The following is a 13,665-nucleotide window of genomic DNA, read 5'->3' as shown; positions in this document are numbered from 1 at the left end:
GGATATTCATTTAAAATTTTGATAGAACAGTAGCAGTATAATGTCCTCGTAAGTGGATATCAGGCCCTTGTAGAGCAAAATTTAGTATTTTGGTCTAAATACCCCAAAATGTGATGTCCTAGGATGATAATAATAATGATAATGGTAATAATAAAAATAATAATACAGTGTAATATACCATCTGTTGTTGTTAATCTGAATGTGTATTTACCTAATTTTAAAACCTGCTGATTTTTTTTAAGTTAATCTTAGATTTTAGGAGGGCATACCTTTATTGGCATGAATAGTACAAAAATTTAGGTTGAATTCCTATTTACTGTGACCAGAGACAATTATTTATATTATATCCCGTTTCTGTAACAATCCGATCCAATACCAGACATCGAAAACCAAACTACTCATTTGTTGTCCGCTAGAGGTCGCTACAGCTCCGCACTAACTGCCACTACATGAAAGCTCACGCCTCCGGTACAGAGATGTAGCAAACCGATTTCTTCAGTTCGCCATGGAAACACGGTGATTGAACCAGTAGCACTAGGAGTCATGTCACACCGTGATATGTTTTACGGATGCAGACTGGTCGCTGTGCTTCTCATTTGTCTCGGTAAGTGAAGTGAAACGTCTGCAGATCCGAGGCAGGGGTGCAGTTAGCTTACCCGCCACACAAAGCTGGACACACTGTGTCAGCAGCCGGAAGTGGCTTTGAGTTGTTCTTTGAAAGTAGTGAAATATAACGTTGTTTAACTCTGCATTAAAAATTATGAACCAAGGTCATTTTTAACCTTGTCAAATTTTAACGTAAAGTCATAATGACATTTGTTCTGTTTTTCTGTCTTTCTAAAGAAAGTGAGAGATATAGCGCATGGTTTTATTTTTAAAATCAAAAGAGGAAATGGTATTAATGCGCAGGTATCGTTATCATCCGCTGTGGTTGCTGACAGGTCTGCCGAAGCGTGGGGGGCTGCAAATGAAGCTGAAGGTGTCTTAAAAAACATGCTGATACATGCTGATAATTTCTACACTTTATAATTGTTCTCTTTTATTACCAGAAAAAGTCGTTTTAGTTTAGTTGTATACAACTACCATCCAAATGTCATAGTAAAAATCAAGACCCGTCAAACTAGGCAACAGTTTTCTAATCTTCTCTTGTCTGAGCCCGTGTTTAATTGGAGCCTCAGTTTCTTGTTCTTAGCTGACAACAGTGTTACTCGGTGCGGTCTCTGCTGCTGCCGCCCATCTGCTTCAAGGTTGTGTGTTCAGAAAAGCTCTTGTGCATACCTCGATAGTAACAGGTTACGTAAGTTACCGTTACCTTTCTATCAGCTCAAAGCAGTCTGGCCATTCTCCTCTGACCTCTGACATGACTTGCTGACTGGATAAACAGTTAAACAGGTGCACCTAATGAAGTGGCCATTGAGTGTAGGTACTGGTTTGATTTAAACTGAAAAATCAAAAAAAGATATTTTTTGTCTCCTCACAAATAATTGTTCAGTTGTCTTTTCTTTCCATACCAAGACGTCTTTGCTGGAGACAAACACACAGGGCCTGATCATGTAAGTGCTGCTTTTTAGTTTCTTGTTGTAAATTAATGCTTTGCCACGTGCCTCAGCAATGTGTTTTTGTCAATCTCTCTGACTGTCCACAGGCAGCAGAGCGCAGGAAACACTCTGTCGGTGAGTGAGAGGGCGATCTAACATTTTGTACAACTATTTGGGAAATAAACAAGTTCTATAGCGCATCTTATAATAATGTGTCTAAGAGCGTACTTTGAAATATTGTAGATGAGTTTAAATTCGAACATGAAAGGATGAAAGGATTAGTGCTTCCTCTTTGTTTTCTTAACCAGTCATCAGGATACATATTCCATGCATGTCTTTTCACAGAGCTGGAGGACGTAATGATAGTGATCCAGAGCCAGAGGAACTCCTACCATGCCCGTCGCAGTGGTCAAAGGAAAGTGGAGATTCTGCAGCAGGCAGCCCGACTTGGGCAGGTAACATCTGCCATGCTTTGTTATAATCTTCCTATTTTCCTGTACACGCTCATACATGTATTGTACAGAAGGCACGCTGAGTATAGTCTCCATAAGAAAATATCAACATTCTTCTTATGTTATAAAAATCTGCTATAATCGTTTATGTGAATTCATTTACAGTGATAATGAATAAAGGAAGTTAACCATTTGAAGTCATTTGCAATCATAAGGTGAAGTAATGAGGCGCTACAAGCAGGCTCTACTCATGACAGTGTCATGGTCAGTGATGGTCAGAGTGCTCGCTTTGATTGGAACCTCTTAGAAGATTAAAAAGAAGACGACTGGACTTCTTTAAGCTTGTGAAGATGTCACTGCTCATCCAAGAGGTTTCTGCAGGTGTTAGAACTACAGAAGAAGCCTCTTGGATGAGTGTCTGAGAGAGGCAGTGAAGACAAAGGCTATCTCCCGTTACAAAAGCTCTCATCAACCATCAGCCATCTTGAGCAGATGTTGTGGCTTTCTTCAGTTTTTTGGGCTCTTGGCTCGTATTCTAAAGGAACTAACTTCCTGATGTTACTGAAAATCAGCAGCAGCAGCCGACTTCAGAGGGAAATGAATCTCCGTGCCATCATCCTGTATCAACCATCTTCCCAGTGCAGAATGAGATTGACAGCCAAGATGGGTTTTTTCTTATGCTTACATTTCTCTACAAGTGATTTATTGAAACATGTGCGAGCATACATGGAGATACAGTAGATAAGTCAAAAACAGAGATTGCATGATTCTAATGAGCTTGAAAGTCAATATTTGATACGACCATTTTTATTCTTTAACACAGCCCGATTGGTTCGGGGTCACATCTGTTCACAGGGGGGTTGATAGTGATGGTTGTGTGTCCTTGTGTGTGTGTGTGAGTGGTCTGTGTGTGTCTGTATATGTGTAGGTGTGTTTATGTATGGCTCAGCCTGGGTGACCCTTGGCACCTGTGGGACATGGTTGAGGAGGGTGGCCTTGCCCCTCCCCCGGGATGTAAGTACTTTTGGTTCCAGGGTGCATGGCTTGATGTTTTGCCGTACTTGTTGGCCCACTCCTTTGGAGGTTGTGGTCCAGGGTGGCCTCTTCAGTGCAGTTGGGGGCTCTGCTGAGAGTTGGGCGGTTCTCAGGCATCTGAGGCCCTGTTTTTGTCTTTGGTGGCATGGGCTGCCTGCCGTCTCTGGGTCTCTGGGGGCCTTGCTCTTTGGCTCTAAGGGCTCCATCTGGGGCCCACTTCCTTCCTCTGCTGCTATGTGCACACAGTTGTCATCGAGATGTGGTCTCGGCTCTTCAGTACTCTGTGGGAGCAGCAGATGCCTGGGTCTCCTGGGTCTTTCTCTGTCTGATGGGGCCGTTATTACCAAAATTGTTAGTTTGTGTATCCATCCATCCATCCAGGTGCTACTTTTTTGCATGTTTATTCTTACAGGTGCAGCACTTGGAGGCCCATCATGCTTTTTCACTTGTGCTCTGTCCTCTTGTCCTTTTCATTTCATCTATTTCCCCTCCCTTTTTTTCTTGCTCTTTTTCTTGTGCTTGTCAACTCTGGCAATGCTGTATTAGACATGCACTCATGTGAGTAATAGTAGAAATGAATAAAGAAAGAAAGAAAACACAAACAAAAGGGGGCCTAAAGACTCCAGAGCTCGTCTTGGAAAAGCAAATATGTTTGGCACAACAGTTCATTTAGATCCTGATTCTGATTGCAAAAGCTGCCAGACATGAAGACAGGCTAAAAAAAACTCCAGCCTGAACTCTCTTAGCCAAGCTTTCTTGTAATTTCTTTAAGTAGTCTACAGGAATAGTTCTCCAGGCTTCTTAAAGGACATAGAAAGCTGTTCTTTGGATGTTTGGTGACTCATTAAATCATTAACCTAATTAATTAATTAATTAATTCATTAATTAATTAAGTGATTTTAAAATTTGGATTCATCACGCCATCAGATCTGTCGCCACTGATTTTCAGGTCAGGTTTGCATAATTTGGCACATCTCAGCCTTTTCTCCCTGTTTCCTTTCTTTGAAAATGGCTTCTTGGCAGCCACCCTTCCACTCAGACCATTTCTGTAGAGGCTTCAGTGAACAGTGGATGGATCAAATGTCAAAATTTGTTTGTTATGTATAGACACAAAACTGTTACATCCCTTCACTTGGGTGCTTATATGCTTGTGTGCAGTATTGAATGACTCAACAAGAAGAAACAAACATTCCTGTGAAAATGGTCAGGTACAGGGTCTGCATTGAAAATGTGTGAAAAAGCAGCCAATGTCCAAAGAAAGAAAAGCTGGAGAACTATTACTCAAGTCAGTTTAAAAGATTACAAGAGTTTTCTCCTAATTAGATGCTTGTTTTGACATTTGGGGGCAGGTTCTTACATAAACTTGTCTTGAAAATCTCCAGGTCAACCTCTAATTAAAAATTGCAATAGTGTATTTTATTTTATTTTATTTTTTCATTTTTTGTGTCCCGTTTGGATCTTTAGCCATCAGAATTGTTGTCTTAAGGCCAAGAAAGATGCCAAGCGGATTTATTTTACCAAGTGGATCATCATGGCCTTGCCATATTGGTCCATTTGATTGACCTTTATTATAATTATGAATTTATTTTATTTTCGGTTGCTACAAACGGGACAGATATAGTGTATTTTAACTAAAAAGGCAAACAAGGTGGAAAAAACACATTACTGCGTATGGCATAAAGAGACGCCAGCATCCCAGCATGAAAACACCGTCACGTTGATGCAGTACAGCAGAGAGAGCATCATCATTTAGGGCTGCTTTGCTGTTTCTGGGCCTTGGTGATTCAGGTGGACGATTACTCCAAACAAAGTAAACCTAAACACACACACAGACCGCATTCAACTGCAGATGCTGATGTATTGACTCCATTATGGGTGAGCTTAAGCAGTTGTGTAAAACGCAACAGTCCTCCTGAGCATCGTGCAGGTCTAATCCGCAGATAATTGAAACACAATTTGGAGGTTATTGCTGCCATAGGCGTTCATTAAATCCAATGGTTCATTTACACTTTACACCATAATTTTAAAGCTTTAATGGGTGAATTTTGTCTAATTAGAATACAATTTATTTCTCAGGGTTTTTTTGTATCGATAAGCATCACTGGTGTTAATGGACAAAACATAAAGCCACCTCCACGCTTGCTTAGTTTAAAGCTCATAAGTGAGCTACTTTAGTTTCTATGGTGGATTTTTATGGCTGATTCTTATGCCTGTTTTATGATTGCACTTTACTGTGCCAGCAGGACAGGACAGCAATCCTTTAAGTACTTTAGCTTTTATTAGGTGTCAAAAAATGTTAAAACTGATTTATGCTTTGTTGCGGTATTAACATGGCACCAATAGATGTCCTCCTTTCCACAGAGCCTCTGAAGGAAGCCAGGCTCACTGTTTTCATGCAGTAAGCGTTTAATGGTACCTGCCTGCAGGGTATCTCTCAAAAGTATTTTGTTACCAGTGAAATGAGATGACAGGTTTATGGATGTGATGGGGTGCAGTAGATGTAGATGTTTATTTTCCTTTGAGATGAATTGGTACTGTGAAATATGAGTCTGATGTTTTCTCTTTACCTGCAGTTTAAATTGAGGAAAAACTGCCTGATTGCAAGAAATGGCAAAAAATTCAAGCAGCAGGGGCTCTGTGAAAAGATTTCCAAAGCTAAATCGTAAAATCTTCACTTTCACCCTTTTTTTTTTTTTTTTTTTTTTTAATAAAAAGAGCAGGTGGTGATCGAAAACTGTAGTGAAGGCGTAAAATAGAAAAGGGCGATGAATGTTGGTGAGTTACTAATGAAATCAATGTTTAAAAAACCCCCCAGAAAAATATGCTTTACTTTTAGTTTTTGGCAAAAACTAAAAGAGTTCCAGCATTGTGATTGGCTGGAGCCATTCTATGTAACATTTAAACATGTTATCCTTTCCCTCGCTCCTGGTACTCTGGCTTCCTCCCAGGTTGATTGGTGATTCTAAATTGGCTGTAAGACATTTGGCCTTTGTGCTGCTTTAACAAGTGAATTTCCTCAGTGCGGCATTAGTAAAGTCTCTATCTCTGGCCTCCTTCACTGCATCAATGAATCTTCTTTGTGGCCTTCCTCTTTTCTTACTGCTTGGCACCTCTATCTTTAATGTCTTTGTCCAGTATATATGCGCTATCCCTCAGCTGCACAGGTCCAAAATAGCTCTACCTATTCTTTGTCTCCATGTGCTGTCTACAAAAACCATCTGCCTTTTGTAGACAGTTTCGTTTCGTAGGTGGGAGAACACACAGGTCCTTAGAAAGGCTTTTCAAGCTTTGTGCATCTCTATAATGTTTCGTCTAAGGTTCAGTGAAAGTAGTTGGAAATGAGACTGTTTGACGGATATGGGTGCAGCACCATGCTTGTAGGAATCTTGTTAATCTGATGACTTTTCATGGATATAATGTCATTTCTTCACAAAAGCTGGAAGGGTGTGATTGGAACTGAAAGCTTTTGATTTGATGCTTATTGCAGCATAAAGACCTTAAAGCGGTTGCGTAATCCTTGTTTAAGGTGACTTTTCTGCTGATGTTGATTTTCACTGACGGCACGGTTTAAATGCTGACTCTGATGTCCTGCCAGCTTGTTGTTTAACTCTCTTGCAGGCTTTTTTCCTGCAGCAATTAATGGTGGTGGTCAAAATGTGACTAAAATATCATCAATAGCATCTCAGGTTTTAATTCACCAGAAAACAGCGCTTCAACTTACAAGTGAGAAAGTTCTTTACTAAAACACACAGCCCACTTGTACGTAGAGCAACATGTCTGAGTGACCTTTATAACAGTTTTGGAAAAGTGTTGTGTCCTTTTTTAAATGAGGAGGTGGTTAGCGCTGTCATATGCTCTTTCAGTCTGAAGCCAGCATTGTATGATTGTACAAAATGAAGGAGAGGGGGAATCATCAAACCAAGCTTTGTAAATGGAACATCAGATAATTGCTTTATTCAATATACTGGCAAAGAACATCCGTGTGGTCGGACATAAATTTACAACAGAGTGGAGCATTTTATTTTGGTCACAGGTCATGTTTTGTAGCAGCCGTTCATCTTGCATAAATCAATTTGCACACTTGACATAACTTAATAGCTTGCACACCTCTCTTGCTGCCAGACAGTTAAAGGCCTTTTAGTCTCCTGGTTCTGTAACAACATATGTAACGAGGGGCTTAATCTCTGCACCAGCTTTCACTTCAGTTGACCCATACATCAGTTATTCCTCCCAATTGCTTCTTTACAACCAATTTAAATAGCTACATGGAAAAGACTTATGACTGTACGAATCCTCTATTTTCTAGTCTCATTCTGAGCTTGTAATCGCCGAGACTATAGGCTCTATATGAAGTAGCACAAATCCCACTATACTGAAACCTGCTGCAGAGGGTGTCTGCAAGATTGTTTCCTGAACTCTTCTTCACTGAGAACTAAGTTACTGAAGTAATGATTTTAGGGAGAAAAAAAAGCATTTTTTTGTCTAAAAATTTTTTAATTATCAGAAATAAAGTGTTGATTATGTTTGATTTTAATTGAAACCATACTAACTTTTTTTAATTTGAAAAATGGACGCAGATTAAATACTTAAGGATTTACTACATAATGTAGTCTTGATGGCACTCTACCAAAGCTGCAACAGATGTTAGGAGTTCAGTAAAATCAAAACCAGAACCAGTTTATGAATTTGAATAAGAAGCAGCTTCTTCTGGTTATTGAAATTGACTGACATCACATGGTAGCTCCCCCAAATTCTCTACTATGACTCTTTTGAAGCATGGAATAAAACTGGCAAATCCCATAAAGTGACTGGGATGTCCCAAACACTTTTGGAAAGCCATTTTATTGCACTCAAAATCCTGTCAAAACCTATAAATGGAACTTGCTGTTACCTCTCTTCAGGTCAAGTTGTGCCTCTTGTCATATTTCAGATGTCTGTGTTCCCAGATGGTGGAATTTGAGTTACATTTTAATGTCATGAAACATTTTGGCAGGCAGGACTCGGGAATGAGGGATAAAATAAAAGGCAGCTTTATTACTGAGCTTATGAAAACTGTGCGCAAAATGCAAAAAACTCAAAATTAGCAAGATACACACAGGATAACGAGAGGCGAGGGAACAGGCAAGAGCCCAGCTGGGACTCATTTCAGATGACAAGACAGAGGAAGTAGAATTAGGCACAAGATACAAGAAGAAGAATAGACACCAGAATAAAAGAAGAAGAAACAGAACGTGGGAACAGAAACACCAGCTTGACACAAATACAGACGCAGGATGCAGAGACCAGACCGACACAAGGACACAGCTCTGGAAACAGAAAGGGAAAACAAAAGATAAAAATAAGACTCAACCAGAGAAGAAGAACGTAGAATACAAACAGACTGCTGGAGGATATGATGATGACAAAGGAAAAATAGGAATCTTACAAACATTACAAAAGAGCCAAAGTAAGAAACAATTGAGACACAAAACCAAATCTTGAACTCAGAAAAAAACTCAAAAAATAACATTTAAGGTAAATATATCAGAGAAACATCCAAAAACGACTCCAACAGAGCTGCAGGGTAGGTCACTAGAACTTTTCCAGTAAATAAATAAAAAGTTTAAATATCCATCCTGTAACATAAGTTTGAAGTTGACATACAGTACTGATGAATCACTATGTTTTAAAGAAAAATGCTAGCTAATATAACAAAGCAATGGGCTTCAACGTATTGTTTTTGATTGATTTAAATCTGCATTCATTAAAGTTTAGGTGTTTGAAATAGAAATTTAGTCCACATTTGCATTTATTTACACCTTTGTAGTTCTGGTGTTTTGTGCGTTTGTCTGTTGTAAGACTACGGTCATCATATGTATGCGAAATATGTTATTTGATGTATTGGTACTACCCGTACTAGTAAACTATGGGACATAGTGGGGACATAAGATGCTTATGCAGAGAAACTGAAATCATCATAAATGAATCATTAAAATGCTTCTGTAGGGGTTCAGCTCAGTGTTTTTCATGTGACTGCAGGATGATTCAGCTCTTATGTGCCATGCAGGGAGTTCCAGTGATTGTTCTTCTCCATGAGCTGTCACAGTATGAAGGGGACTGGAGTATCCTCCCTGCACTTCCTCGGTGAGTGTTGAGCACTCAAATGAAGATGAGTAACTTATTAAAATTACGTTGCATGACAGCTTATTTAACCTTGATGGTTTGGCATTGTTAAGTTGTCAATCTTCTCAGGCTCTTTGTCAAATATGGACATTCAGCTTCCTGGTTGTTCTTCATAGAGGAGGAAACCAAAGTCACACTGTCTGCTCTGCTGGAGGTCCTCAACAGATATCCAGCTCAAGAGGTGGGATACACACACACACACACACACACACACACACACACACACACACACACACACGCACCTCAATAACAGTAGTGACTGTGCACTCAATTGCTATGCATAAAATGATGATCATGGTGATCTTTTTGCAATACAGGAGTGGTTTTTGGGTAAGCGTCTCCATGACAACGAGGCCTCCATCATTCACCACTATGCCTTCTCTGAGGACCCCAGTTCCTTCAGTTACCCTGACACCACAGCAGGCTGGGCTCTCAGTGCGCCGCTGCTCAAGAGGTGAGCGTAAAGATTAAAGTGAGTCCCTGTGTTGCTCTCCTCTCTTCTTTTACACATTTAGCAGACCTTTATAAGCTTTCTAATAAGACATCTGTTAATTGTAAAGACTAAGCTAAATTCAGCCAATAAAAATAAGGACCTACAAGAGTGAGGGAGACAGTTTACAGTAACAAAAACAAAAAAGAAAAGATGAGAAAGAAAAGGCACGGCTAAAAATAAATCTTTTAAAAAAGAAATGTTCCCAGAATGACTTTTAATGCAGCACTTATTTTTTGTCCCACTAAGAAAAAAGTTATCAGCTGCAATCTTAACTAGGGATGGGTATCGTTTAGGTTTTATCCGATACCGGTGCCAAATCGGTACTTTTGAAACGGTGCCGGTGCTCAAACGGTGCTCAAACCGGTGCTTAAAGAATGGAGAACACAAAATTGGTCCAAAAACCTCTCATGTTCAGCTGGTTTTTTGTAAAAAGATAACAATGTTAGCCTTTTCTGCAGCTATGGGGCATATATGGCATCACTCTTGGCTGAAAGCAGTGCTTAAACAATGGAAAAAACACAAACTTTGTCCTAAACCTCTCATGTTTAGCTGTTTTCCACTTTTTCTTTGGTCATTTTAGCCTTTTTGGCCAGGGTGAAGGGAGTATCTGCCATCAAACAAGAAGACAGCCTCATGTAGCTATGATGATGTTTGCTAGTTCACTTTACATGCATTAATGTAATAACGTGGTTAGCCTACTCAACGTAAATTACACACGAACATTAAGCTACTCACGCAGAGAAGAACGGCTGCTGCTGCCATCATCATCCGTCATCATTTCTGCTACACTGGCAGGGCTAGGGGCCAGGACTCTCCTCTTCGGGGTTTTTGGGGGATATTGCTAACTCCGGGTCAGATAACAGGCAACCCACGCACAGTAGATGCACTCGGTGTGAGGTCTCGCAGCAAGCTATCATACGGCGCATTTCTGGGCTTTTTAAAAAAACGCTATGCGTCGCCAGGTGTTTCATCGGATTCGAGGTGTTACCTCCTTTGACAGTATCACAGTATCAGCTTAAAGCACTTGTTGCAGGCTGCTGAGTTTGCATATTTTACTCTGAAGTACAGCCAGACTTTTGACCGCTTCGCCTTGGACATTTTAATCTGTAGCTCTGCTCTAAAAGAACGTACGTACCTGGACCCGCCTACTATCCTCGGAAACGTAAAATTATTGGCTAGAAGTGTATCACAGCTCAGGAAAAAAAAAAGCACCGAAATAAAGCACCGAAATGTGCGCTGCTTTTCGGTCTGGTTACTACCGTTTATGTCAGAACCGGTGCCATCATGGCACCGGACACCGGTACCCATCCCTAATCTTAACCATTACCTGTTGCTTCACTCACAGTGTAAAATACATCTTATATATTTTATATTAGGATTTGTTGCAGGCCCTTACTTTGTCCACCGTCTCTTTCTACCTTTAAAATCGCCTACCCTTCAAGCTTGACTTCTGATTGGCTGCTTTCCTGCAAAATAATAACTGAGTAACTTTCAGTCATTGTTGTTAATTTCATTATATAATATGGGAACCTGCTCATTTCATCTGTGCTTTGTTACCTTCTTTCTTCTATCTTCATGTGTTTCAGACTCACAGAGCGGATACGGTCTGAGAATCTCAAGTCAGATTTTACAATCGACCTGAAGCATGAGGTACTTTGTCACTTTCTTGGAGCGTTTAAATCAATTATAACCAAACAAAAACTGGTTCAGTTCAACTTTGTGCTTCTTCTTCTGTGAAAATTGAAATCAGTGTCTTTCAGTCTACGAGCTGAGCTAAAGTACATTATAACAGCATTTCCTCCCCGTAGCTTTTGATCTGCAGCTTTGGTAGATTGTTTATTATTTTTCAACACATCACTGGAGCAGTTAGCATTTACAGTCCTGTGAAAAACTTAAGTACACCCCTACTGCTTCCATAAGAATTAAGAGGGTAAGTAGCAACCAGGTGCAGCTGAAATGCACTTTAATTTATAATCATCAGCAAGTTTGAGCACCTTTAAAAAAGCAGAAGTTTTGGTGGTTTGCTGCTCTGAGCATTCAGGTGTGTGTTAACACAATGTCACAGTCTTCCAGGTCAGACCAAATGCTGACAGAGAAAGTAGTGGAAGTAAAAACACGTTTAAAGTTTAAAGGACCTGGATTAGCTGTTGTTAATATCTGAGACCAGACTGGAATTTATCTTTACTGTTTCCTTATTTGACTTTTTTTTTTTTGTGCCTTTTTACTTTTTTGTCAAGTTTACCATCACTAATTTGAATATAGTGACAAAACACTTTAACCTTTGAATTTGTCTTCATGCATGTTCTGTTTTTCTAGATTGCTTTGTTTATTTGGGAGGAAGGACATGGCCCAAAGCTGACAGCAGTTCCAGAGTTTTGCACACAGCCGAGAGACGGCTGTGCTACCGCGTTTACAACCTACCTGCCCGACTGCGTATGTAACAGCTTCACTCTGTCTGGTTATTCTAGATATAACTTTCATTTCAGTTCTTCTCATTTTGTGTGAACTTTGGCGTAAAACCAAATCTGTTATGACAGCTACCTGTAGATTTTTTTTTCTAAGTCAACAATAGTTATTTTTGACTCACGTATGCGGCAAGACTGTTTTATTATCGCTAACATCTTGGCAATAATACGTAACGTTCATTGTTTACTCAACAAACTCAATGAAATCTTAAGATATTCCTCTTATTTAGTTTAAATTGTCAAATATGAGCACAGGAAAAACTGGCTAAACGCGTTGGACCTTTTTCCAGTGTGCAGTAATCCATCACTTTAAGTCACAACAAATTACAGCTGAGCTGTCCATATTAGTTAGACTGAAGTCAGCCCTTTATGCCACTGCCAAAGTCTGCTGTATGGGAATGCAAACAGAAATTTCTGTGAGCAAGTGAGCTGATTTAATCTGAAGGGTTAATGGAAATCAAGTGCACAGCTACCTGCACTGAATGCTTTAAAAACTATTTGAACAGATCGAGTATAAATCTCTGCTACATGATTTTTATGCATCTGAAACATAAGACGAGTTGAGCATATGCGATATTATGTAGACATTACATGTATTGCTGATATGAAACACATATTCTGAAGCACATTTTTTTTACCCATTGATGGCTACAGGGCTTTTTTTCCCCCAATGAAGGCAGACACTTTTTCTCTTTCTCTCTTATTTTAGGGGCATCCAGTGTCGAAGAATGATGTATTTGTTGCTGTGAAAACTTGCCAAAAGTTCCACTCAGATCGAGGTGTGTGTACAACTTCGGACAAATTAACAATACTTTGTTCTGCAGAGGTGTAAGTAGGTAACAAGATCCATCATGTCAGTAAGCACACATATACTAATTCAAAATTTGTTAATCTAAATTAATTATTTAACATTCAATACATTTGGTTATCTAAAATATATCTTCTAGCTACAGCTCTAGCTATCTCAAATAATAGAAAGAACCTTAAAGTACAAGTATACTTTAGATTAGATTAGATTAGATTAGATTAGATAGAACTTTATTAATCCCTCGGGTGGGTTCCTCTGGGAAATTCGATTTCCAAAAAAGCACAGCACCGACAGAAGTTACAGAGTTACAGAATATTATACATATATATATATATATATATATATATATATATATTAGGGGTGCAACGATACACAAAATTCACGGTTCGGTTCGGTTCGATACTTTGGTGTCACGGTTCGATATTTTTTCGATACAAAAAAATGTTCATGCATTTTTAATTTGTCATTTATTAAAATTATAAATATATATTTTAACTCAAAAGTACAGTTTTTAAATTTAACCCTAACCCTTGTGCGTGTTTTTTATTTTGACAGCGAATGCGCACCTGCGGACCACTTATGTGCAGCCCTGGTTATTTAGCTCGTCATATTGCAGCCACAGAAATTCTTTTGTCCATGAAACCATAAAGCTGCACTTTCTTTTTGCCTTATAGTCTGATTTGTCATAACTTCTCCGTTTTGTGGTAAGCTT

The 13,665-nt window shown here is 39.3% G+C and overlaps 1 protein-coding gene across 5 annotated transcripts in view; it reads left to right on the top strand.

Moving 5' to 3' along the window:
• The first annotated feature begins 431 nt into the window (after positions 1–431).
• b3glctb (beta 3-glucosyltransferase b) overlaps positions 432–13,665 on the top strand; it is a 31,777-nt gene continuing 18,543 nt past the window's right edge. For 2 of the 5 annotated variants that reach the window (XM_085470444.1, XM_085470442.1), the window contains exons 1-10: positions 432–604; positions 1,516–1,553; positions 1,646–1,673; positions 1,884–1,993; positions 9,072–9,148; positions 9,257–9,368; positions 9,505–9,641; positions 11,267–11,330; positions 11,997–12,113; positions 12,855–12,924. In XM_085470444.1, coding sequence (XP_085326570.1) covers positions 544–604; positions 1,516–1,553; positions 1,646–1,673; positions 1,884–1,993; positions 9,072–9,148; positions 9,257–9,368; positions 9,505–9,641; positions 11,267–11,330; positions 11,997–12,113; positions 12,855–12,924 — 814 coding nt within the window. In that variant the 5' untranslated portion in view covers positions 432–543. Of the gene's footprint in view, positions 605–906; positions 1,424–1,515; positions 1,554–1,645; positions 1,674–1,883; positions 1,994–9,043; positions 9,149–9,256; positions 9,369–9,504; positions 9,642–11,266; positions 11,331–11,996; positions 12,114–12,854; positions 12,925–13,665 lie in introns of those variants that run through there. The other 3 variants (XM_085470443.1, XM_085470445.1, XM_085470446.1) reach the window with 3 other exon arrangements.

The sequence above is a fragment of the Copadichromis virginalis genome, linkage group LG10 (assembly GCF_057382275.1).
Source record: "Copadichromis virginalis isolate Kocher_CV1m ecotype Utaka linkage group LG10, C_Virginalis_male_GT1.1, whole genome shotgun sequence".
NCBI classification, from domain to species: Eukaryota; Metazoa; Chordata; class Actinopteri; order Cichliformes; family Cichlidae; genus Copadichromis; species Copadichromis virginalis.
This window is presented reverse-complemented; position numbering and strand designations above follow the sequence as displayed.